This window comes from Macadamia integrifolia, chromosome 10 (assembly GCF_013358625.1).
Source record: "Macadamia integrifolia cultivar HAES 741 chromosome 10, SCU_Mint_v3, whole genome shotgun sequence".
Classification (NCBI taxonomy): domain Eukaryota; kingdom Viridiplantae; phylum Streptophyta; class Magnoliopsida; order Proteales; family Proteaceae; genus Macadamia; species Macadamia integrifolia.
This window is the reverse complement of record NC_056566.1, coordinates 7,916,593-7,943,721: the sequence shown is the minus strand read 5'-3', so window position 1 is coordinate 7,943,721 and position 27,129 is coordinate 7,916,593. Positions and strand designations below refer to the sequence as shown.

General features: G+C 41.6%; 1 protein-coding gene and 1 long non-coding RNA gene across 3 annotated transcripts in view; both read right to left on the bottom strand.

Moving 5' to 3' along the window:
• Positions 1 to 25,708, bottom strand: part of LOC122091227 (fimbrin-2-like) — a 30,958-nt gene extending 5,250 nt beyond the window's left edge. Inside the window, exons 1-12 of one of the 2 annotated variants that reach the window (XM_042661082.1) lie at positions 25,534 to 25,708; positions 25,224 to 25,394; positions 24,813 to 25,054; positions 24,530 to 24,701; positions 23,867 to 23,905; positions 23,593 to 23,661; positions 23,365 to 23,481; positions 21,482 to 21,693; positions 14,577 to 14,732; positions 14,248 to 14,447; positions 13,882 to 14,039; positions 7,257 to 7,353 (exon numbers count right to left, since the gene is read on the bottom strand). In XM_042661082.1, coding sequence (XP_042517016.1) covers positions 7,257 to 7,353; positions 13,882 to 14,039; positions 14,248 to 14,447; positions 14,577 to 14,732; positions 21,482 to 21,693; positions 23,365 to 23,481; positions 23,593 to 23,661; positions 23,867 to 23,905; positions 24,530 to 24,701; positions 24,813 to 25,054; positions 25,224 to 25,394; positions 25,534 to 25,620 — 1,720 coding nt within the window. In that variant the 5' untranslated portion in view covers positions 25,621 to 25,708. Of the gene's footprint in view, positions 1 to 7,256; positions 7,354 to 13,881; positions 14,040 to 14,247; positions 14,448 to 14,576; positions 14,733 to 21,481; positions 21,694 to 23,364; positions 23,482 to 23,592; positions 23,662 to 23,866; positions 23,906 to 24,529; positions 24,702 to 24,812; positions 25,055 to 25,223; positions 25,395 to 25,529 lie in introns of both variants that reach the window. The other variant, XM_042661083.1, reaches the window with a different exon arrangement.
• LOC122091228 lies at positions 9,657 to 13,875 on the bottom strand. The gene is made up of 2 exons (XR_006143877.1): positions 13,572 to 13,875; positions 9,657 to 9,767 (listed from the first exon to the last, which is right to left on the bottom strand). It is a non-coding gene; the product is annotated as an uncharacterized LOC122091228 (long non-coding RNA).
• Positions 25,709 to 27,129: the final 1,421 nt, after the last annotated feature.

Genomic DNA, 27,129 nt, shown 5'->3' with positions numbered 1-27,129 from the left:
TTTTTTGTGATGTGAGCCTTCGGGCTTTCTCTCCTCTTTTTTTTGTGATGTGAGCCTTCGGCCCTTTTCATGTAATCTCGACCTTCAGGCCTTTTTCAATGAATGAATATTTTCATTTCTTCGGATAACTTTGCCTTTTGCTTTTTCACATTTTCTTTATGATAAAGGATCTTTAGCCCGTAGGTAGGTGTAAGAAGGCCGAACCCCTAGGCGGCCTAAGGATTAATACGCCTCTACTCTGGTACGAGGCTTGGTTCTGCTCCATCGGCTTATCCGAGGTTTCCCACGTCCGAGGGCCGTGGACTTGAGGGATCCTGAACAAGTAGGATTCGGCCGGTGCCCTCGACCGAGGTAAGGACCTTCGGTCAGGTCAGTTCGGTCTCTGCCTGAGCTCCCAACCGAGGTAAGGACCTTCGATCAGGTCCGCTCGGTCTTTGCCTGAGCTCCCAGCTGAGGTGGTGACCTTCGGTCAGGTCAGCTCGGCCTTAGCCAGAGTTCCTAGTCGAAGTGGTGACCTTCGGTCAGGTCCACTCGGCCTTGGTCTGAGCTCCCAACCTAGGTGCTGACCTTCGGTCAGGTTTGCTCGGCCTTAGCCAGAGTTCCCACCTGAACAAGTAGGATTTTCACCAAGTGGTCTTTCCCTTCAGCTCCGGCCGAGGGGTCTTTTATCCTCTGGTCCTGGGCCGAACATCCAGCCGAGGGGAGCTCCCTCGGCCGTCGTCACATAGGTGAGGACCTTTGGCTGGATCCCTTCGGCAAATTTCCTTCAGCTCTGCCTTGATCAATCAGCCGAGGTAATGACCGAGATAAGGACCTTCGGCAAAGCTAAAGCCACCAAACAAGAGAATTCCCATCAACTGCCGTAAACCAGCTTACATATTTTTCATAAATAAAATCATCTGGAGAGCTTAGGATGAGTTACAACTTGAAAGTGCTTAGGAGCAAAAAATTAAACAATGTGAGTGTGCTTGCTACTTCACTACTGGTAGAATTTTCTCAAGTTCTTTGAGTTCCACGATCGGGGTACCTTTTCTCCCCTTGTAGTCTCCAAGTGATAGGACCCTGGTCATATTACCCTTGAGACTCTGTAAGGACCTTCCCAATTTGGAGCTAGTTTTCCTTGATGCCTCGGGTCTGATACTTCTGCCCTTCTGAGGACGAGGTCACCCATCCTGAACTCGTTCTTTTGGACTTTGGAGTTGTAGTGCCTCGCAACCCTATGCTGATAGGTGGCGATCCTTTCTTTCGAGGTGTCCCTGACTTCGGTCAAGAGGTCTAAATTAGCTCGGAGTCCTTTATCGTTTTCTTCTTCATTGTAGTACTGAATCCGGTGGGTTACGGCCCCTACCTCCACCGGAAGTACAGCTTCGGTGCCGTAAGTTAAAATGAAAGGTGTTTCTCCGGTGGCCGATCTCTCAGTTGTGCGGTAAGCCCAGAGGATGTTGTACAACTCATCTGCCCATAACCCTTTGGCATCATCCAGTCTCTTCTTTATTCCTTGTAGTAGGGTACGGTTGGTTACCTCTGTTAGCCCGTTGGTTGATGGATAACCGAAAGACGTTTTCCTATGGTCAATGCCAAGGGCATCACAGAACAAGCCGAAAGTCGGATTGGCGAACTGAGTTCCATTGTCCTTTACCACCACCCGAGGGATTCCAAATCGATAGACTACCGCCCTCTGGAATAAGTTCCTTACATTCTTTTCGGATATCGTCGCCAGTGCTTCGGCCTCTGCCCATTTCGTGAAGTAGTCTACCGCCACTACCACAAACTTCCTCTGTCTCGTGGCCAGGGGGAATGGGCCCAAGATGTCCATTCCCCACATGGCGAATGATATTGGGCTTGATAGGGATGAGAGCTCGATAGAGTGCTACCTGGGAACAGGGGCGAACATCTGGCACTTAACGCACTTCCTGACTAATGATTCCACGTCCTTCCTCATTGTCGGCCAGAACAGGCCCTGCCTCAGCACTTTATGTGCCAAGGCCCGGGCTCCTAGGTGTTGGCCGCATATCCCTTCATGCACTTCTCGGAGTGTGTACTCGCCATCGGCGGGGTTCAAGCACTTGAGGTACGGCACGGTGAACCCTATTTTGTACAACGTCTCGTCCTTCAAAAGGAAGCATGCTGACCTCATTCGTACTTTCCTTGCCTCATCCCTATTCTCGGGGAGTGTTCCTTTAGGTATTCGGTTATGGCATCCATCCAGCTATGGCCGTGTTTACCTACGGGTAACACCTCTTGGGGTCTTTCGGTACTTGACTGTGGTAGCACTTCAAAATACACCGATCGTCCAAGGTCTGTGAAGTCGGAGGTGGCCAACTGCGACAGTGCGTCTGCACTGGCATTCTCTTCTCGTGGCATCTGCCTTACCTCGAATTCCTTGAAGGTTGTTATTCTTTCTCGCACTGTCTTCAAGTACCCAGCCATCCTTTGTTCTTTGGCTTCGTAGTCTTTATTCACCTGTCGTACCACGAGCTGTGAATCACTATGCACCACCAGCTCCTGCACCATCAAAGCCCGTGCCAGATTAATTCTGGCTATTAACGCTTCGTACTCTGCTTCATTGTAGGAGGCATCGAAGTCTAACCGTAGGGCGTACTCAATCTTGAAACCTCTGGGGCTGACCAATATGATCCCCGCGCTGTTGGAAGCACCGTCCACGTACAATGCCCAAGCCTTTTCTCCTCGGTCCTCGAAAAGCTCCTGGGGATCATCAGGGAGCGTCGTCTCGGCTATGAAGTTTGCGAGGGCCTGTGCTTTTATCGCGGTTCTCAGTTTGTACTGGATGTCAAATTCTCCCAACTCTATGGCCCAGTTTACTAGGCGACCGGACTTATCCGGCCGCTGCAGTATCTTCTTCAGGGGCTGGTCTATGAATACGCATATTGTATGTGATTGAAAATAGGGCATCAGCTTTCTTGCCACTGTTACCAGGGCGTATGCCACTTTCTCCGTCTTTCTGTATCTTGTTTCGGCATCTAGCAGGGTTCTGCTGACGTAGTATATTGGCCGTTGTTGCCTTCCTTCTTCCTTTGTCAGTACTGCGCTGACCGCTACTGCTGATACAGCAAGGTACAACTACAAGGTATCCCCAGCATTTGGCTTTGTCAGCAGTGGGGGTGCGGCCAGGTACTCCTTCAGTTGTTCAAAGGACTTTTCGCATTCCTCCGTCCATTCGAACTTTTTGGATCCCTTCAAGGCTCTGAAGAAGGGGAGGCATCTGTCAGCCGACCAAGACATAAATCGCCCTAGGGCGGCGACTCTGCCTGTTAGCTCCTGGACTTGCTTCACATTCTGGGGTGACCTCATATCTCAAATGGCTTGTATTTTCACCGGATTGGCTTCAATTCCCCTCTCCGAGACAATAAAGCCGAGGAACTTTCCCGAGGCTACTCCGAATGCGCACTTTGTCGGGTTCAGCTTCATGTTGTACTGCCTCAGCACCTAAAACGCCTTTTCTAAGTCTTGAATGTGCTGTTCCGCCTTCAGGCTTTTTACAAGCATATCGTCCACGTATACCTCCATGGTTTTGCCGATCATCCCCTTGAAGATTTTATTCACCAACCTTTGATAGATGGCCCCTGCGTTTTTTAACCCGAAGGGCATATGACTTCATAGCAGTACAAGCCCCCCTCGGTCACGAAGGATGTCTTCGAGACATCACCCTCAGACATCTTGATCTGATTGTACCCCGAGTACGCATCCATGAAGCTCAGCGCCTTGTACCCTGCCGTGGCATCGATGAGGAGGTCTATTTTCAGCAGGGGGTATCCATCCTTTGGGCAGGCCTTGTTCAGATCGGTGAAGCCGATGCAGATCCTCCACTTTCCATTTGCCTTCGGGACCATCACGACGTTGGATATCCACTCCGAGTATTGGATCTCGCAAATGAACTGGGCCTTCAGCAACTTCTCTACTTCATCTATTTTTTGCTACCTTTCGGGGGCGAAGGTCCTCTTCTTCTGTTGCACCGGCTTCTTTGCCGGGCTGACACTCAGATGATGCTCTATTACCTCTCGGTCTATTCCAGGCATGTCTAAGGCCAACCAGGCGAAGACGTCAGAGTTGTTTCGGAGGAATGAGATGAATTTTTCTCGTTGTTGCCTTGGCATTGTAGCCCCGACCTGGAATTGACGAGTGTTATCCCCCTCTTCGGCCTCAACTTGTATTTGATCCTCAACCGATTCCCCCCTTTGATAACTGGTGTCATCGCGCAGATCTTCTATCGGGAGTGCCTTGCCCGCCTTCTCTCTTCCCCATCTCCGGGATGCCTCCTGATCGCCTCAACATTCACCGATACCGTTCTTGGTTGGGAATTTCATCTTGAGATGTGGCGTGGAGACGACAATCTTTAACAGGTTTAAACCAACTCTCCCTAGTATGGCATTGTATGCCAAAGTAATGCCTACTACCAGGAAGTTGATCATGACTGTTACTTGGCGATCTCCGGTGCCGGCTCTTACCAGCAACTCAGTCGATCCCTCCACTTTTACTGGGACGCCGGAGAATCCTTGCAACGGGTGTTCGACTTTCTTCAGTTTTCCCTTGTCCAGGCCTATCTTCTGGAAAGCTTCAAGGAACAGGATATCAGCTGAACTGCCGTTATCCACCAAGATCATCTTCACTCTGCAATCGGCTATGGTCATGGTGACTACCAGGGCATCGTCATGCGGAGTGTGCACCCCTTCCAGATCATCGTCTAAGAAGGAAATAACCGTCCCCGTCCTCTCCTTCTTGTTCGACCATTCAGCCACATGTACGCTTCTCGCATAGGCTTTTGCTTTCCTGGCCGAGACTGAATTTTTTCCAGCGGCTAAGCCTCCACAGATTGTCGCTATAACCCTAGTTGGGCTTTTATTCTCGTCCCGGAGGTGATGGTCAACTTCCTCGGGTGTCCGGTCCCTTTGTCGTTCCTGATTGCCTCTGCGGGCTGGCCCCCTTCTTTCATAGCGGCCTCTGCCATCTCTACGACGGATGTCTCTGCGGTCATTACCGTCTTGGGCATCCTCCTTTTCGCGGTCCACGAATCGGCCTAGATATCTTCTTATCATTCCTTCTATTTTCCCCTTGAGGTGTCAACAATCTTCGGTGTCGTGGCCGTGGTCCCTGTGGAAGTGGCAATATTTGTCCATATTGCGTCTCTCGGGGTGTCGTCCCATCTTCCCTGGCCACTTCATGGCTCTGGCATCTGGAGAGTCCTTTATCTGCATCAGCACATCCGTTCGTTTCCAATTCAGGGGCTCGTATTTCTTGAACTTCCTTAGTGGACTGGGTGCCCGACTACGCTCGAACTTTCGTCTTTTGCTTTCTTCGGAAGGTTTGTCGTCGCCCCTTGAGATCCTTTTCCTTCCCGTCTTCCCTTCAGCTTCTTCATCGGCTTGAAGGGTTTCTTCCATCTGGATGTACTTATCGCACCGAGCTCTCAACTCGGCCAGGTTCCTCGATGTATGCTTCGCCAAAGACCTTTTCAGCTCCTTATCCTTGACGCCTCCCAGCAGGGTTGTGAACTCTTCTTTCGGGTCCAGACCTCTGATCGTGATATTCTCTTGTTGGAAGCGCTTCATGTAGTTTCGTAGTGATTCTCCTTCATATTGCTTGACGTTGGTCAAGTTCAACGTGGTCTTCTAAAGGGGTTGGCTACTGGAGAATCCCTTCACGAAGAAGTAACATAAATCGCTGAAGCTGTGGATCGACTTCGTCGGCAAACGGTTGTACCATAGCCTTGCCGCTCCTCTGAACGTCAATGGCAGGGCGCGACACATGATGTTTTCCGAAACTCGATAGAACTACATGGCAACCTTGAAGCCTTCCAGATGATCGACGAGGTCCCCAGACCCGTCGTAGGTGTCATACTTTGGCAGGCGAAAGCCAATCGGGAGCAGGTCCCTCATGACCTCATCAGCTAGAGCCGTGTCATTAGTGAGGTCTGGCTCGCGAGCTCCCATCTGGTTTTCTGCCACCTTCCTGATCTCATCTTTCAGGTCCAGGATCATCTACTTCAACCCCGAGTCCTCCTCTCTGCTCGTCTCCTTGGCATGGTTCCCCATGTTTGGCCCCGGCGGCACGTCGCGTCCTTCCCCCGTGTGCGGGACTTTCCCTTATCACTCGGTTTCGAGGATTATGATCGGACCTTATCGATTCCGTACTGCTCCGGTCCTCATCTCGAGCTCTCTCGAGCCGGATATGGGGGCCTCGCGGTGCTCTGCCGGTCTTCTGAGATACAACTTTGGAGACCTCCTTCATTGCCTCGACCATTCGGTTATATTTCTCCTGGAGGGCTTCGAACTGCTCCCTTGTCACATATTCCTGCTCTCCAGGAGGGGGTGGAGGATTACTATCTCTTCACACCGAATATCCGGCCGAACGCTGGTCCCTCGCAAAACCTTCCCAATCATCGTTTCCCCTTTCTCCTCCGATTTCCGTCGAGGGAGCCCTCCTGAAGGTTCCTTCTCCCCCATGTTTATATTCGACGCTGCTCTAGTGTTCCTACGATTGTAGGTTCTCCCCACCATTACTGTTGTTTCCCACAGACGGCGCCAATCTGTTGCTGCCGAAAATCCGTATGAGCTGATCCTGCACAAATACAGAAGGCAGAAGCCCAGATGTTTATCCGGGGTTAGTCCTCCGACACCCAAGTTAGAGATCGGCCGCACAGCTTTTCACAAGGGTAATGGTGAGGGTTTTTTTGCTTACCTTTTTTCCTCCGCTCAGGCCCTCTCTTATAGTCCTTAGGGTTTAGGGTTTCTCTTTTCCTTGGAGGAGTCCTCCTCGGGTCCGCCTCCTTTCCTCTTCGAGTTCTACTCGGATACGTCTTATCCCCTTCGTGGGGAATATTCTCTTCACGCGGTTGACACGGTCAGACTCCTTGCAGCCTCTAACAGGTGAGCGACACGTGTCCTTTCCTTAGATACCACGTGTTCTTACCCTACTGGGCAATCAATTTGGCCGTATCAGTCTCTAAGGCAATGAATGAACTTTGACAAAATTAATCCCTACTATATATGTTAGATGGGTATAGGTACATGTGATAGAGGGCGTCACACCCCTCTTATTGACCAAGTTCCACCCTGAACAAACAGATTCATGTTAATGAGTAAAATGCAGGATTCATTTCAAGAACATCAATGGAATTTTTCCAATAATAATAGTGCATAAATTCAACAAAATAATCATTCAGAAAAACTTTCACAAGTCATAAAAGGAAGCTTTGAGGAAATTGCCTTCACTATCACAGTCAGAAAATATGAGTTTACCGTTTTCCCCTTTTGTAACAAGACTCCAATCAACAACTCTTGGTTCTACCGCACTAAGCAATTCAAGGAAAAAAATGCCATCAGACAACCTTTTATCCTGCAAATATGGAATCATAGTAAGAGAACTCATCAGCAATTACATGGTCAAAGCTGGATCCAAAGTATCACCACAATCTTCTTAAGAAAGAATAATAATCATCTTTAATGACAATTTCAGCACATAAAGGTAGAGCTAGAATTCCTTAAATTGCACAGGAATATCCTAGTTTAAGAGGATGAAGCACAAGCTCTACAGAAAGAAATAGAGAAGCAGACGAAAAAAGAGTGAAATTCATGATCATCTGAGCATATAAATAAAACTTGGAGAGCATTTTGTTAATTTGTTGAAGGGACAAAGAGAACATAAGGATGGGATTAACAAATTCTTTGAGACGAGGGCTCAAGAACATCAATATGCACACCCCATCAAGAATACCTAATGCTAAAGACTGCAGAAAAGATGTTTCTAAAAACATTTTCATCACATACATATATTTTTCTTCATTTTTCTTGTTAATGAAGTCCATCACAATGTTCTAGGATAAGGAGAATACTGAAATACAAATAAGCCCATAAAAGTCGAGATAGTTTTGGGGCACCCAACAAGAAAAAGTTTTAGCTCACACCAGTGTTTGGTTAAATGTGAAGTGAATGAAAATTGAGAAAACTAATTCAAGATGGTAGAGGGTTTTTACTTGGAACAATGATTTTCACTTTGGTTGGTCAAAATGCAGAAAGTGATGCAAAATTGCCATACCAAACTAAACATGTGCGAGGTCCGGGGGGGCAAATAAATACAAGAGCAAAGAACAGGAAAGTGCAACAACTATCAAACTAAAAAAAGAGGCAAAACCTCATTAAACCCAATCAAACTCAAACCAAACAAAAGCCAAGATGCAAAGAAACCGAGACCCCCAAATAACTCTTATTTTCCTTCCGTTGTGAATGGAAATTATTTTTCACTCACCTCAGTCCAAATAGAAACTCAATGTGAAAGTTGCTTTTTCTACCCACCTCACTTTACTTTGGAATTCCACCCCCCCCCCTCCCACTTGACTTCTAATCCATACTCCATAGTTGATAAGGTGTCACCTAGGCATCTGCCTGGACTGGCACCTTGCTGGTATAAAAAAAAAAAAGGAAAAAAAGAGGAACCCAGTGCACGAGGCACCTTGCTGGTGTCGCCTAAAATTCCCCCGCCCCCCCCAACCACCTTGGTTCACCTAGGTGACATGACAACTATTTTCTAATCAAACACAACCTCAGTAGATTTAGGTAATAGAGCTCATCATGTGGAGGCTAATGCATGCATGGATGCCATACTAGGTAGTTTACCGTAATAGGAAAGCAACTTCTTAACATCCTCATAATGACTGATATTACTATGATATCAAATGATGAACAATACAAATATGAAAAAAGCAACTTATCACCCATAAATTAGAATGGTTCAAGGCACATGCGATTTCTCTGAACCTATCACAATCATAGTTGTCAAGGCGTCGCCTAGGCCTTTTTTTAGGGACATGGCGAGGGACGCAATTGTTTACGTAGGAAAGGCGGTCGCCTTTGGTATTAAGGCGTCGCCTTTGGCGCCTTGAACGACTTGGTAGGCAAGGTGACCGCCTTGTGTGTGTGTGTGTTTTTTTTTTTTACTTTCACTTAATTATTTTTTTTTTATATTCTAATTGTAAACTTTTCATTTGATGAAGTATAGGTTTTTAAATGGTGTGAGATGCATGGAATCATTTTACCACCCTCAAGTGAACAAAAAAAAAAAAGAAAAAGGTTTGGTAGTGGCGGGAAATATAACATGAAAGGCTTATAATTTAAAACCCTCCATGTTTCTCTCTCCCGGTGAAGTCTCTCTGCCATTAACTTCTCTCCGCCTCTAAACCTAGAGAACTTTGGATTCATTGATTCAACCGACCGATTGAGATTGAAGTTGGACTTGGCTGAAATCCATCGTTCCCTACTCGACTTCAGGTATGTTTGTAATATTTTTTTTTCCCTCCCTGCTACTTCGTCTTCTGGTTCTGCAACTGATTTTTTTTTTCCCTCTTCTTCCTCTGCTAGTCTGCTTCTTCTTCATCTACGATTTTTTTTTTCTTTTTTCCCTCTTCTTCCTCTGCTTCTTCTTCGTCTACGACTTTTTTTTCTTTTTTCCCTCTTCTTCCTCTGCTTCTTCTTCGTCTACGACTTTTTTTTTTCTCTTCTTCCTCTGCTTCTTCTTTGTCTGCAACTGAGTTTTTTTTTTCCCTCTTCTTCCTTTGCTTCTTCTTCGTCTACGGCTGGGTTTTTTTTATTTTTCCTCTCTTCTTCCTTTGCTTCTTCGTCTGCATCTGGTTTTCTTTTTTTTTCTTCTTTTTCCCCTCTGATGTTCTCGAATGCTTCTTATGGAGGCTGCCGGTTCTTTCTATGTTTCTTCTTCTTCTTCTCTGCTCCTCTGCTAGTGCTTCCTTTCTTTTTCCCCTGCAAGTAGACGTAGACTGTAATCTGTATTATGAATTTATGATTGCATGATTACTACTGTTGTGCATTAGTGCTATGCTTTTTCTCTTATGAATTTTTTTTACTCCTGCATGATTCCTTCTCTTCTCCTGCTAGTGCATTTCCCTGCTACTGTAGGTAGGCTGTAGTGCATTAGTTATTATTTTGTAGATTGTAGAGTGCATTAGTGGCAGTGCAATGCTTCTTCTCTTATGAATTTTTTTTTACTACTATTGACTGTTGTGCATTAGTGCAATGCCTTCTCTCATTTTTATTTCTTATTTTTTCTTACTTAGTTTCTCTTGTTGTTGTTCCTTATGTTTGTGTGGTGCTGTAGTTTATTCAAATAGATATGGCTACTAGTGGTAGTGGCGGGCCATCTGCGAGCACTGGAGCATCAACATATGATCCAAGCAAAGATCCAACTAGGAAGGCCAAATCAAAAGACCCCGGGTGAAAGTATGGATATTGGCCAGATCTTAATGATAAGAACTTAGTGCGATGTACACTTTGTGGAAAAGATGCCAAAGGAGGAATCAAAAGGCTTAAGCAACATTTAATTGGTGGGTATGGAGATATATCAAAGTGCCCAAAAACAACTGCAGCAATCGCTAGAGAGATGCATGAAGCTATCATGCGAAATCAGAAGAGGAAGCCTGATGTATTTGATGAGGATTATTCTGTTGATCATCAGGAGGGAGAGGATTTGCCTGAAGAGATACAAAGTGGAGGGCAACTCCAGTCTGGTGCACCAAGGCCCCCAACTATAGACTCCTCAATAAAGAACCTTGTGCCAAGCTCTGGGACATCTTCCAAAAGGAATAAAGCTAATGTTATTACACAAGTGGCAGTAAAGGGTCTGATAGATTCTTATAGAATCTTCGACAGACTCCTTAAGAAATAGTTGGTGAGAGGAGGTCTAAAGGTTCTACCCAGACAACAATACAAAGCAGCTTAAAATCAAATGCAAACAGAAAGAAAACTAATGCATATGTTGCAAAATGGTTTTATGAAGCTAGCATCCCATTCAATACAGTCAAGTTAAGGAGCTTTGAGGAGATGGTTGAAGCCATTGCGCAGTTTGGGTCAGGATATAAGCCCCCTTCTTACCATGAGTTGAGAGTGCCCTTGTTACAGGATGAAAAAGCTCAGATTGACTGTATCAAGAAGAAATATGAAGATTATTGGAAAAGGCACGGGTGCACTCTTCTGTCTGATGGGTGGACTGACAAGAGAGGTAGACACTTGATTAATTTCCTTGTCAATTGTCCATTGGGGACTTATTTTATGGGCTCTGTAGATGTATCTAGTGAATCTCAATATGCAGACATGTTATTTCAGCTGCTTGATAGTAAAATTGAAGAAATTGGGGAGGATAATGTGGTACAAGTAGTTACAGACAATGCAGCTAATTATTTTGCAGGTGGTAGAATGTTGATGGAAAAACGGAGTAAGCTTTATTGGACTCCTTGTGCAGCTCATTGTTTGGACCTCATGTTAGAGGGCATTGGCAAGTTGAAAGCTTATAAAACAACAATAGAGAGGGCAAAAACAATGACAAGTTTTATCTACAGACATTACAAACTTGTTGATGCTTTGAGGAAAAAGACAAATGGAATAGATCTGGTGAGGTCTGGAGTTACAAGATTTGCTACCTCATTCTTGACACTACAAAGTCTGTACAAGAACAAGGATGCCTTGAAGCAATTATTTGTATCTGATGATTGGAATAGTTCTAAGTTGTCCAAGACAGAGGCAGGTAAGAAAGTACTTGAGACAATACTTGCACAAACATTCTGGAACCGTGTACTAGATTGCTTAAGAGCATCCCAACCAATTTTAGTTGTCTTGAGGTTAGTAGATGGTGATGAGAGGCCTGCATTGCCTAAAGTTTATTTGGCAATGGAAATAGCAAAAAAAAGGATAAAGTAAATTTTGCCAACAAATAACGGTCATGGAAGAAGGTGTTAGCAATTATTGATGACCGTTGGGAGGTCCAAATGGATCGACCTTTATATACTGCTGGCTTTTTCCTAAATGCTAGCAAATATTTTGACTACATCAATGATGAGAGACTCCCTTTTGAAGAATCATGTAAAACACAAGATGCATTCATGATAGGTATTGAAAGAATGGTGCCCGACTTAGCTGTGCAAGATAAGATCATACGTAAGTCTCAAATGTACAGAAAATGTGAAGGTAGCTTTTCAAGGAGTTTGGCTATTAAACAACGGAAAGCCGGTGAAGGAGCATTGGATCCTAGTAAGTACTAAGTATTTTTTTTTTTTTAATTTTAATAAGTATTTAACAATATGTGTATCTAATTTTTTCCTTATATATAGTCTCTTGGTGAGAAACACATGGATCTTCGGCCCCTACACTTCAACAATATGCAATACGCATATTAGGCCTTTGTTGCTCCGCTTTCGGTTGTGAGTGCAATTGGAGCACATTTGATTTTGTACGTATTTTTTAAATATTAGTTTGTAATTATACTTTTTACATCTATTTCTTGACTTAAATAAAGAGTATTTATGGATTCAAATTCACACCAAGAAGAGGAATAGACTAGAACATCAGCGCTTGAATGATCTAGTCTATATCCAATATAATCGTCGGCTTCATTCAAGGTTCCAAGAAAGAAGGGAAAAGGGCAGCAATTATGATCCATTAATTCTTGATGAAATGAATTGGAGTAGTGAATGGATAACAGGGGAGCAAGAAGATAGAGATTTAGTCCATCCTGGAGACTACCTCACATGGGGAGATGTTGATAGAGCAATTGGTGCATCTACATCGGTGGGGGGTCGTAATTTACCTAGGAGGGCTCAAGGATCAACAAGTACAGCCAATATTTGCTACACACGTCGTGGTAGGGGGAGGGCCACTATTGAGGAATCGTCAGATGATGAAGTTGAAGAAGATGTCCACAATGTGGTGCGTGATGATGAAGATATTGAAGAAGACTTTGGTGATGGGCCAACTGATTCTATGAGTCAACAACAATAGGAGGGAGAAGAAGTAGATGTTGATTTGTTAGCTTGATTATGGTTAAACAAGAACAAAGTTTAGCTTGATGGTTTATTTTGTTGTTTTAAAATTTATACTTTAAAGCTTACTAAAGTTTAGCATTTTGGTTTATTTTTATGTTTCTCAATTTCCATTAGGTGTTTTTAATTCTCCCCAGGTAGGATTGGAACCCATAGCCTATCACCTATCATGAGTCATGACTCATATATTAAGGAACAAGGTTTCTCTTGTTGCTTAGTGCTTTAGTATCACTAACTTATACGTATTGATTAACAGGGTGTTAAACATTAAAATATCATGGTTCATGGACTCATGGTCTATGATGGACTTTGTGGATCTCGTTTTGGGCATCATAGAGGTAAGTATATCTAACTACATACTTAAATAGTTAAATATTATATTATTTATAATATTTCATTAGGAATTATATGTTGTTATGCCTTTTGTTTTATTTATAGCTTTTTTTTTATGAATAATTTTTTTATTTTTTGTTGTGTTTTCTCATGTTAGAAAATATATCACTTTGCAATTTGCATTGATATGAATTTCATGTTGAATGTTGATTCTTGTCTCTTGATGTTGCTTAAAGTGTGTACTTTTTTCCCTTTATGTTGCTTAAAGTCGTGCTTCTTGTATTTTGATATAACTTAAAGGCTTGATTTTTTACAAGCAATTTAAAATTAAGTATATCATTGTTATACAGTTATACTAGATATTATAGATATATTAAAAAAATAGTAACGTCTTTTTTGGCACCTTATTCGCCTTAAGGCGGGCGCCTTCTCGCCTAAGCGCTTAGACAGCTCTCCATCGCCTTGGCGCCGTGACAACTATGATCACAATTCAGTATCAGGATAAGCACCTCAAGCTATAGGATAAAACTAATATACAGACAAACTGAAGCATGCATCTGGGTATGCATTCAACTGCTTGGGTCTCAACCGTGAACCCAAAAGTGCCACAATCAAAATTTAGTGGTAATTTAAACACATCTCATAGAGCCCTTCACCCCACCGTCACCTGGCAACCTTAACATCTGAAAAGAAATCAGTGTTGATTACAATACCTTAAAACTATCCATACGACTATGCCTCCCTGCATCCCTAACTTTTTTATTGGCCCATTCTAGAATATCAGCATCTGTGATTGCCTTCTCATGAGAATGGAATCTCAGGTTCTTTAGAAGCTGGAGGATGTTGCACCGCATTAATTGCCACAAGAAAGCTGCATAAAACAATAACTATGTGTTGAATACAAGTTCTTGCAACAAAAATGAATCAAATGCTTCAATGCATTTGTAAATGTCAACAGGCCAATGCCTAAAGAAGCCCTTTCCAGGCTTTGATACAAAAGGAAGCAGAGTTTAGAAATTCCAACCAAGATCTCAGAGACAAAATGCCCATAAAGGTTAATTTATGAACAATGTGCGGACCTAATATTAGTTTCTTATTCCCTTGCACGATATCATGTCCAGCAATGTTGACCAGAGAAAACTTCAATTGTTTCCCAATCTTCACAACTTGGTTACAGTTTTCTACTTTCCTGAATGGCATTTTAATTGGAGGTTTGGTTGCAATCTTCCAATTCACTATCCCTGGTGAAACCTTGTCTAGGGCTTCTAAGAGTACCCATCTGCAGATGAAAAGAAACAGTTGTTAGGAATTAGAATAACATATTGAAAAGATGGTGTTAGGCATGGCAAAAGATAACCCAGCTAGGACACTACCATCAAAACACATACAGAGGATGTTACTGGCTTACCCATTTCTAACATCTTCAAACACATTATCAATATATGTTGAATTTCCAAGACTATTGATCCAAAGGCGGAATGCTCTTTCTTCTCTAGACACTTGTGCCTCATCTGGTGAAATTTCAACATAGGATATTTGCTTTGTCTGGGATGAGAGGCCATTTCTAAATAGAACAAATGATAATATTAGCTTCAACACTAATTGAGAATATGCTTTATTATAGGGAGGGGACTAAAAAATATAATAATGCTTATTCAAAAAAATAAAACACAGTGAATAAACTAGTAGAATTAATGGTCAGGCATTCAATACTACCAAAAAAAGAAATGAATTCTTACATTTCTGGAGCACAAAAATCACAAAAGTAGGCTTATTTTAGTAGAAATAAGCCTTGGGTTGGTTTTGCATGTGTTGGGCCTTTGGTCCAAGGGGTTTTTATTGTAATATACCACTTTAATGAGCCTAAATGAGTTAAGAGTTAGGAATACGGATTTATTAGTTAGATAAGTTGAGGTCTTAGTGTTAGTTTTCTTTTACATTCTGTTACTTTTATCTTTTCTTGGCTGAATTACATAAGATGTTAGAATTCCAGTCTATCCTAATTCTTATTGGCAATCTTGGTGGATAGGGTGTTCAATCCCTTTGGACAGCTGGTTGAAGGGTGTTTAATCCCTTTGAACTGCTTCCCCCTCTCCCTTTGGATAAGGTTATCAGTAATCAGTCCTTATGCTATATTCTATTTGGGATAACACCCACATAAGCGTCTTCTCCGGTAGTACGAATAACCTCCCGTGTCAGTCCACACAGTTGAGTCGAGTCTGTATAGTTTGCCAACTTTGCAAGGCCATTAAATTGTCTTTAGTTCTTTCCTCTTCTGTTAGTTTGTTTCCTCTCGATTTAGTTTACAATGATGTTTTTGGGGGCCCTGTGCCACCCCCTCCCCTGAAGGTTATAAATATTTTTTAATTTTTGTTGATTTTTCCAAGTACATCTGGTTTTACTCTATGATTGATAAATCCGATGATTTCGCATCTTTCATGAATTTCAATCTCTTGTTGAACACCACTTCTCACAAAAGTTAACATCAATCCAAACAGACCGGGGTGGTGAAAACCGCTCCCTACCCACCTTCTTCTCTAAATTAGGGATTTCCCACAAGGTATCCTGCCCTCACAGTCACAAACAACAGGGCTCTATTGAGCACGCCATCGCCATATTTCTGAAACCGTTCTCTCCTTGCTAGGCATGCATCTGTCCCTAAGCAGTACTGGCATTATGCCTTTGATGCCGTGTTACCTCATTAATCACATGCCCTCTTGGGTAAGTAACAATATCACTCCTTTTCAACATGTTTTTCAAGAAGTCCTCTGACCATTACTTCCTTAGCACCTTTGGTTTTCAATGTTTCCCATACCTTCGTCCACACAATGCCCATTAAAATGGATTTTCATCTGCTCCATGTGTTTTTCTAGGTTAGTAGCTCACACTGGCTATCGTTGTCTAGACTTGACCACAAACAGACTCTACATTGCTCGTCATGTACATTTTGATGAGTCCTGCTTCCTATTCTCTAGGGTCTCTCCACTTGGTCCGTCTCCCCCTCCATTCCTCTCTTTTCCTTGGGCCACGGCCCCCATTAGTCTTCCCTATCCTTTGTTGCCCTTACCACCCAACAATCCCTCCCCCACCCGTTCCCCCTCCCTTACTCCTATACCCCTTGCCTCCCCCTACTCTCCCCTATTAGCTCAACCCCTCCTTCACCACCCTCCCCTCCCCATCGTACCCATCCTCTAGTAGACATCTATGCTACTCCCGCTCCCCCCCCACGCCAGCCTGACTCCCAACCTACTATCGTGGCCGCCACAACCCACACCTCCCACCCTGATGGTCTTCAAATCATCCCTCAGCGTTCACCTCTCCCTCCATAGTATGCAGCTCAAGCCTCTCCCTAATGCTCCTCCAACCCACCCATCAAACCAACCTGCTTCTAATAGGCTAGCAAGTTTCCAACGAGGCAACAGGCAATGGCAGAGAAATTTAATGACCTCATGTTGCAAATGGTTTTATCGAATCAAGCACAAGGCCGACGGTTCACTTGAGCGATACAAAACGCGTCTTGTGGACAAGGGTTTTCATCGCCAAGAAGGCTTGGACTACAATGAGACTTTCATTCTCATTGTCAAAACAACCACCATTCGTTCCATCTTGGCAATTGCAATCTCCCGGTGGTGGCTGGTGCGACAACTGGACATGCACAATGCCTTTTTATAATGGGTTCTAACTAAAGAGGTCTTAATGGTTCAGCCGCCTGGGTTTGAGGATAAGTCCCATTTGTCTCATGTCTACAACCTTCATCGCTATCTCTATGGGCTTAAACAGGCCCCGCAAGCATGGTTTCAGAGGTCAACCCAGTTTCTTTTGCACTTGGCGATTCGTGCATCTCAGACGGATCCCTCTTTATTCATCTATCACACAAGTACAACATATGTGTATGTTTTATTTATGTCGATGGCATCCTTGTCACTAGTAGTTCACAAGCTTAAGTCTCTGTTCTCCTTCAAAGATTGGCCAACGAATTCTCCATCAAGGACCTCGGTCCACTTCATTTTTTTCCTTGGCATCGCTCCTATCAAGCATCACTTAGGGTCTCCTTTCTCAGGCCCGTTATATTGATGATTTACTTAAACGGACTGGCATGGTTGATTGCAAACCTGTTCAGACACTTATGGTCACAACTGTCAAACCATCAGCCACACGAGGTGCCCCCTACTCTTATCCAACCAAATATCGGTCAATTGTGTGCGCTCTCCAATATATAACTCTAACAAGACCAGATGTCAATTTTTCTATCAGCAGGGTGTGTTGTCAATATATGCATGCCCCCACTGAGGATCATTAGATGATGGTCAAGTGTATCCTTCGCTATCTCAAGGCAAGCCGTGGTCATGACCTCCTTATCTAGCAGTTTTCCTCCACCTCACTTCATGCCTTCAGTGATGCTGACTAGGCAGGCAATTCTGACAATTACTGGTCCACAAGAAGCTATGCTATTTGGTCCAAATCTAATTTCCTGGACTTCTTATAAACAGATGACCGTGGGGCAATCCTCCACTAAGTTGGAATACATGGCCTTGGCTGATACGTCTACCATGGTTCAAGAAGTCGACCGATACCATCTAAATTTCACACATTTCAACGGTATCGCAGCAGCCCAATACCATATAGCTTGTGACTTTTTAAAGTCACAGGTTTCGATAGGTTTCAACATGTTCTGACCGAAAATTCCCATATTTTGACTGAAATGTGAGAAATTTTGACTGAACCAGTTGGTTCGACCTTTTAGGTGGAACTAGCCCTTATATAACATGCTTTTAAGGGAAACTAAGTCTTCTATTCTCAAAAATTCGACCCTCTTCCCTTATTTTCTCTGTGAAGTGGAAAACTTGGGGAAACACTCAAGATTTTCCCCTTGTGCCCAAAAAACTTCAATCTAAACTTCGATCTTTGAAAATCTACCTAAGGAAGGCAGCTTGGGCCAAAGTATGGATATATCTAGCTTGTCGGGCACAATGAAAGCCATGAGTTTCAGACAGAGTGGAGGATCTGGGTGTTGGCGTGCACTAGAATTCATTCACTCGAGCCCTAGTCCAGTACATCATAGTGATAGTGGCTTTGAGAGAGCCGGATCAGCTGCATCGCATTATGGGTATCCATTGTATGGTGTATATACCGGTGGACTATCCTTCAAGAGCACTGTTTCATTTGGATATAGTGGTGGGTATGGACAGTATGGTGGATCTTCTACCTCATTTGAATAGGAGGGTAGTTCAAGTGGTGGGTCATCTTTTGTTGACAGTATCTTTAGGTATCCATCCCAACCTTGTGTGCTATATCCACATCCTATAATTGTGATTGAGCTATTTCCTAAGCTGGGAGACCTAGTTGATGTTGATGATGCATCTTATAGATGAGTAGTAATAGACTACCAAAACAATTGGGACCAAAACATGTCATGAGACGCATATGTGGTGCATTCAGAGGAGCGGCTACGACATCTGCAGTAGTACGCAGCTCATGGACTGGAACCGCCTAGACATTCTACTTGGAATTGACTTTTGAGTGTTAAGTGTTGAGTGCTGAGTGCTGAGTGCTGAGTGCTGAGTGTTGAGTGCTGAGTGCTGAGTGCTGAGTGCTGAGTGTTGAGAGATAACTCATGATGATGTAATATTATTATTTACTTTGGATCATTTGTATTATGTATTATGTGCTGACATAGATTGTAGACTACACCTAGTGTAGACTATGTACTTATGTAGTATAGTTTCAGACTTTCAGTCGACTCAACGTGCATTACCAAACTTTTGGTTCCCCCACATGGATGACTTTATGTGTTTTTTCTGTGAAACTAATTATGTGAATGTGTTAGAAATGTCTAAAATAGGATGTACAAAAAAATCAAGAAAAAAAAACACATTTTGGGGGTCGAAACCAAAGTTTCCACCAAACCGGGAAAAATTCCGTTTCTTCGAAATTTCCCAGGTTTTGACCAAAATTTTGGTCTCCCCAAGGGTCGAAACCCGATACCTTGAACCTTAACGTCTACTAAGCTTATTTGGTTAGAATCGCTCTTTAAGAAGCTTGGCTTCCTATCTGCAGCCCTCCGGTTCTTTGGTGTGATAACATTGGGTCTACATACCTGGTTGTAAACCCTATCTTCCACGCATGCACAAAACATATGGAAATAGACTACCATTTGTGCATGAACAGGTTGCGCAGCGATAACTTTCTGTTCAGTTCATTTCCACCAAGGACCAAAATGTGGATATTCTTAAGAAGGCCTTACCAATCGCACAGTTCCAATTCATGTGTTACAAGTTAAAGATTCACGCTTTTGACTCTTCCCCTTGAGGGGGTGTATTGACGTATATTGAGTCCTACCAATCAGGCAACTCAATATACTATTTCCAAAGTCTTGGTATTCCAGTTTTGGTAGGATTCTATATTGCATGTGTTCATACCTTGTAAGGTCTCCTACCTTGTATAGGACCCTAGCTGACAAGGGCATTCGTCTCTTATATAAATTGTAATCCTCTCTATTGAGAGCAAAGTAATGCAAAACACAATTACTTGTGTCAATACTCCCCAAACAATTTGAAGTAATATACCAATTCAGTTTACTTTCTATTTTTTTTTTTTTTTTTTTTTGGCAGCCATGGATTCATAGTTGCTTGGGTGGATTCTCTTCACGGGATTAGTTGATTCCAGCCCTTGTTCTCTCAATTCTTCTATTTTCTATTAGATATAGTTTCATATTCTGTTCTGTTAGTTCCATATCCTATATTCTTTGTTTTACTTCCTATTAGTACTAGTCTCTAGCTGCCCCTCTCCCCCCCCCCCAAAAAAAAAGGAGACAGGCCAAAATACAACTCCAGCCCAGAAGAACCCAGATCATGGACAGTTAGGGCTTTTTTTTTTTTTTGGGTGAATATAAAAGATAAGGAAGTGCTTTTTAGTCGATGTTTTTAAATTCAGACAATATGTGGGATCTCTAGAATGGTAGTCAGCAATCAAAAATAGTCCAACATCTGGTGCAATGATTCCAAACTATCTAATAGTTTGAGTGCATTAGAAAGGTTGTCTTTGGACATGAGAAGCACATCACACTAAAGGTTAAGGCTTGGATACACTAATTTTTCTTTTTCAAACATTACAGTGCATGACATCAAATCCCCATCTTTTCCCTGTCATGTATGCAACTCTCTCTCCATATTTTGAGTTCTTTTACTTGAAGAGTCATGGAGACCAAATGCTCAGAAGGTTTTGATAGAGAGATCAATGAATCCTGAGAAGGCAGCGAAGATGTCCATTCAATGGCAGAAGTAACGGGCCAATTCCACCACTGCAAACTCACACAAGTGACGCAGCCCCCTAACCCTTCTCTCTCCCTCCCCCTCCCCCTCATGCTCCGGTTTGCCCTCTCTCTCCCGCTTTGCAATTTTATCCCCTCCCCCTCCTCCAGCACAGGTGGCACCCCCTCTCCCCTCTCGATTATTTCAGAAGCCTCGCATAAGGCTAGTAGGCTACCACGTGTTTGTTTGTTAATCTCCACCGTCAACATGTATGCACGGAAGCTTTGTTTTGGTTTTTTTTCTTTTAAAGTGTAATAGCCGACGTGTATCCAAATCATGCAAAGATCCAAATCAGGAGGACCAGATCACCAGATCCAATTTAGACCATCATGGATTCTACAGAATCAGGATTAGCTACTACGTATTAAAGAAGGTATACAGAAGGGTAATCGTACACTACCAATGTAGGATACAAAATCAAACTACCATTTTGGACGTTTTTTTACAATCTAAATGTTCTAGTATGTTTAGAGATACTTAACTAGGGTTTCCCTGAAGTTTTTTCAGGCCAAACGAAATGGCTAGCAGAAACGTGCAGGATTTCAGTCGATTTCAACCAAAATCTTGAACTATGATTATGAAAGTAATAATCAAAAGAAAATGGCAGGCAGAATAGGCATATGGTGGTTAAGAAAGGCAATTCATCTTGTCTAGTGCATAATCTTGTTCTCCATCAATCATGAATGCATTATTTCACCAACTTTTGATCAATAGTTCGATGCATGATTATACCTATTTGGAAGAGTAAAGAACTGTGTAAAGGGGATTCTTTTTCTACTTCTATTTTTTTCCAGCACCATTTTCTCCAATACATAAAAACACATCTTAGTGCAACTAAAACAAATATAAGCAGTTCGGAGATGCAAATGCACATTAGCATGTCAACTGGGCCATTTATATGCTTATGCTCAAGGATGTTGGTTCATGAGTCTAACTGTTCATATAATCACCAATCAATTTAAAAAAAACAAATGCTCCAGAATTGGTCATTTTTCACCCTCACCTGAGCTGAAAAATATGTGCAACAAAAGCTAGGTTAAGATTTGGAGAACCGTCCACAATGTCTTTTGGGGTTAGGTATCTCTTGCAACCCATTCGATCTGCATGTTCAAGGATTAATTTTGCTTTTTGTAAGGGATCCTTCACAGGCAATGTAGATGGAATATTGTGCTCTGGTGCTAGAACATTTAGTAGGCATGTATAAGCCTCTCCATCCTGCAGAGGCAGAACTTAGTAAGCTCAGAAATTTCCAATAGATGCATAAATCATTACATATGACAAAAAATTAATCAAGTGCACGTCACTCTGAATCAAAGGATCCATTATATGAGAAAATACAGATATAGAAAAGATGAACAACATTTTCAGCTAACTACAGAAGCCATACAGAAGACGATTTTTGTAAATAATCCAAATTTAACTCATTCCAAAGTATAACTGGGAAGCAAATGGAAAAGAGTGACATGAAAATTTATGTCTGTATCAAAATAATGTCATGAATTATATGTTTCCTAACTTACGGCATTAATTGGCTAGACTAGACACAAAGTGTCAGCTCAACAGAGTTGAAAAAAGGAAATCTGCCGAAAAACTGATAAACTAACAAATTTGAGGATAAACATAAGAAAACCTGGTCTCTCCAAACAGGATGGGCACTCAAAAGTGCATCATTTTGAAAATCATCAGTGAAAAGCCAGACAAACAATAACCCCCCTAAATTCAACTGTTAAGGCAATTCTATCCATCATGACCAAACTCTGCTGCTTGTGGTCTAAATACCAGTATTTTAGGACCTTTGGACTAAACAAATGGAACACAGTCCAACAATTCAGAATGTCAAAACCTAACACCCAAAACAGTCTACTGACTTAAGAAAATATTTGAGGGCCATAAACTCATAAAACTGGTTGAGCAATCTGATGTTGGTGTACAATGTCTAGTATTCAGTCGCAGTTTAATCCAGTAAGTACAGGTGCAGGACACCCGACAATTTTGTACTTTCTGGTAATAGGGTTTTTCGCTATATATTTGTAGCAAGATTTACTTTTTCTGTAAGCAATTCTAAGAGGTGTAAGGACGAGCACTGTAACTCTATTCTCCAGTGATAATGAAGCAGAATCTCATCTCACCAAAGACGTAGGCAATCTTATCAAACCTCGTAAACCTGTGTGCATTATTTGTTCTTGTTTTTCCATTACCTTTTACATCGCTTTTAGGGTTGCATTTCTACATTCGATGGTTCAGATCACCAATAACTAGGCTTAGATTAAATCACTTCAGAGGCACAATCAGGATTGAACTTATAATTAAGAAAGGCCATATGCAGACATGAATGCAGATAGTCAGATACAGATAAGGAAGCAAAAAAGAGGGATGCAACACTTTCATCCTAGAACTAGGAATGGGTTCAAGTATCTCATCTAGTGTTTATCTTTTCCAAGCCAAATATCTTTTTTCTTTTTAGAACAATGTTCACAGCTTGCCAACTCAAAGAAAATCCAAAGAAAGACTGTTTTTTGTACAGTAAATTGCCTATAATATACCATCTATATGTTTTTATTTAAGAAAGATAGAAACATGAACATCTGAAAGCCCAAAAAGTACTTTGTAGCTATGAAGTATACATGAGTACCAATATTAGTAACACGCTGATCATCCAGGTATCATAATGTCTACCTTTGTAAACCTTCTCCTCTCTTTACTGTCTAAAATAGCTGTGATTCACTCATCAAAGATAGTATCATTTCTTGTGGTTAAAAATGCCAAACAACATGAAATTATAATAGTTTTAAAGCTGTCTGTGAAGGCATAGGAAAAAGAATGACTATAGTGTAGAAATAAAAACAAGAGAGAAAATTTCTTCTTCCATTGAGTCAAGTCACTTACCTTGACATCAGAAGAGAAGTTTGTAACGGTTTTCTTGTATCCTCCTTTCTTCAGCTGAAAGTTCATCCACCTGAGTAGAATCTTCTCTGGTGCTAAGCTCATTAGCTCCTCCAAATCCTGTTGATTATTGACACATGAATGCAACTTATGTCACAGAGGAAAACATAAACTTCAGACCAGTTCCAAGAGAAGGAAGACTAGGATTTTTTAAAAGAAATGACAATTCACCTTACTATCATCAACCAGCTCTACCAACTGGGGTGTTTTCTTCAAGTTGAGGTCGGCCAATAGTTGTATCTAAAGATCAAAACAGTAAGGATCATGTTCACCACGTCAAAAATCTATTTGAAGTGAAGTTTTAAGTTTTTGTTTTTATGCCTCCAAAATCCAAACAAGGATACCGGTGCAAATATCACAGGTTAGATTTTAGTCCAGGAACTCTACAAACTAAATTTGCACATGCATCAAAATGATTGCTTTGTGGTTGATCAGCACACCATACCTTAATAATTTGAGAAATCAACCCAATCACAAGATGCCGCTGAAAGAAAAAATAGAATAGGAAATTAGTCTCTTACAAATAACCAGGACCAGTGGATAAAGAACTAAAAACACTAAGAGCATAGAGAATAACTAGGAGCAGTAGATAAAGAACTACAAACACTAAAAACGTAGATAAAATGGTAGTAATGTAGGCAACTAAAAGATTTTAAACAAAATATCTGAATAGAACCTTGATTTGTTATTGAGAGGCAATGTTGGAGCAGAATAAAAAGAAATGGAAGACAAAGAAATTAGAGTTTCCACCAAAATTAATTTTAATAATAGAAGTCTGGATGCAGAAGTGTAACATATCTGCACTCAAGACATTTTGCAGCTGTCATACAGGCACCATTCAGCATCCCACGAAGGCAGTTTATTACCCCCACAAGCATAAATGAGAAATCATCACTGCTATTCAGAGCACAGACTAAAACATTACAATGTGAACAACGGAACAAAAGCTTGCCAGATGCAGGTTTTAAGAAATAATAATCATAGCTATCTTATACAATGATATTACTAACACATGAGAATATTAAAAAGTTGCAAAAAAAAATAATAAGATAAACAACAAGCTTATAACCCAATTCCAAAAAGCACAACAGAGAAAGCATGCATTTACCCTTCCTTCGATGAAGTCCTGTGTCCCAATATTAACTACTGTACACCCTATGGCCTTAGCAGAGTTGAGGCATAGTGTATGGTTCTCATTTCTCTCCCATGGATTGAGTACTGTCTTAGTGTTGATGGCTCGTTCATCAATAGTACCTGGGACTGCGACATTGATAAGCTTACTGCATCAAAAAAACACACATTCAAATTACTAAACTTGTACCAATGGAAAAAAAAAAAAATCATCTCCAAAATCCAAACTCAACACAACCCAAAGTTTAACAGGGAATCACCATAAAAGGACACCATCCTTTGCAATCTCAAAGAGATCATTAGTGGAAGGATCTATAGGAAGGCATTTCTTCAAGAACTCATCTTGTCCAAGGTAGTTGTTAATATGTGCAACATAAGCTGCCTTCTCAGATTCGCTGATGGTATGAAGCAATGTAGTCGTAGCAGACTTTAGAAATGCAGAAGAATTTTTCGCCCCACTACCCATTTTAGCATTTGCATGAGCTTGCATTTTGAGATAAACCTGCCATCATTTTATCAAAATTTTGCTCACCCAAACCACCCATTCAAGTCCAGGCATTAAACTTCACACAAAAGTTCACTCCTCTCAGTTACAAAATCTGATCTTTCACACATTAATGGATTCAAGGTCTAAAAGTAATAGTTCCAATGATCCCATTCAAAGAACTCACCCGGAGAAAGATTTCGAAATCGACCTCCTCATCCATGTTCGCGTAGGACTCGAGCAGAAACGAAGCCCTCTCTTCCTCACTCATATTGTCTCCTACAACTTTCAGTTTCGACATCCTCGAAGGCAAGTCACGGAAGGTTACTTGACCAAGCTCCCTCCTTATGGAAAGGAACTGAAGAACAATCGCCATTGTTGCGGGTCCAAAATGTGAGAAACAAAATCAACAACAAAAAACAGAGATCCTGAGGAGCACAACTAGAAAGAAAGCAAGAAAAAGGACTAGGGTTTAAGGCTTTAAGAACTTTACTCACATGGGTCTTCAAGCCGCGCAGCTCCACCTGAGTGAACTGGTTTTGGAGCCATGGATCTGAGACAAGAATCCCAACAAACCCAGCCATCTCTGCAAGTGATTCTGCTGAAGAGATTGTTGGGTCTTTGAAGCAAAAAATATTAAAATGTGGGTTTTAAATCTCTCTCTCTCTCTCTCTCTATATATATATATATATATATATATATATATATATATATATATATATATATTATATGGGAGATGAGGAATTGCATAATGAGTCTTCCTTGAAGTGTATGGAAGGCTGGCAAAAATCTGTCAGGGTCATAAAGTGGTTATCTGGAGAATTTAAAATATGACCAAACTGCCCCTTTGCTAACCGCTAGTATGATTTAAAATGAGATGAGTTTATTTGTTAGCGAGAGTCACAATGGTTTGGTCTCTCCCTCTCTCTCTCTCTCTCTCTCTTTAAAATCTTACCACAAATTTTACATCCAATTCTGCTTTTAAACCTAGGCAGTTCGTCAACCCATTTTTTTGTGGAATGAATGATTCAACAATCAAATCAAATTGTTAAAATGTTCAATTGAGTTGATAGCTAGCTAGAATATCTATTTTGGAAAGTAAATTGGACTGTTAAAAGGGCATTGGTTCAATCAATCAACTGGATTCAAATGTGTTGTGTGTCTACAGACGTCTGGTTTCAAATGTGTTGTGTGTCTACAGACGTGTCCATATTAAGTCTCTCTGTGACTGATCTGTTACATGGGGTAGGCATGATTGTGAATAACCAGGATTTATCCTTAGGCCTGAACCATAAAACCAAGCAGCTTCAAGGGGTTCCTCATTAGTACGAAAAAATGTTAATAAGATACTGATTCAACCTAAAATAGCTTCTTACCTCTTAGGGGATAATTTACCAAGAATCTAAATGAGACTTTTCTTGTGTTGAATTGCTCATCGTCGATATGGTTAGTTATGTGTTGCCATGTAAGTTCAACAACAAAGCTTGAGGCAAGATCACTTGTTTCCCACAATTTTCTTACAAAAGAAAGCCTAATTGTTGGGAGGTACATCAAACTTTTGCAATACTTGTCTTTATGGTTTGTTTGCACCATGCACCATGCACAATGCAAGTTTCCTTTAAACACCCCAAAAAATAAAATCTATTATGTTAAAATCTGGATTCTAAATCTCTTAAAAAGATCTTACCCCAAAAAAAAATAATAATAATAAATACATAGAAACACCTTTTATGGTAAAACTTGAACTAAATTTTTTTCGGAAGAAACTACTATATTGCCCGTGTGCAGTTTCCATTTCACAGAAATTCTTTATTATTTTCTCACGTGCTTTTGAATATGTGGACCCCATATAGGTTATACTTTTTTCAAAACACCTACCAGTGAGGCGTCTAGATCCCTCTCCACATTGACACCATGGAGAAGGACGTGGAGTCAACAATTAGGGATGTAAATTGATCGGATATAGATTGAATACAAATGGGATGTGTTTGGATTTGGATATTTTCTAACCGGATTCGGATACCCCTAAATGAATACAAATGCGGATTGAATTCAGATTTTCAACTATTCGTTTACTCTTTGACTTGTGTAAT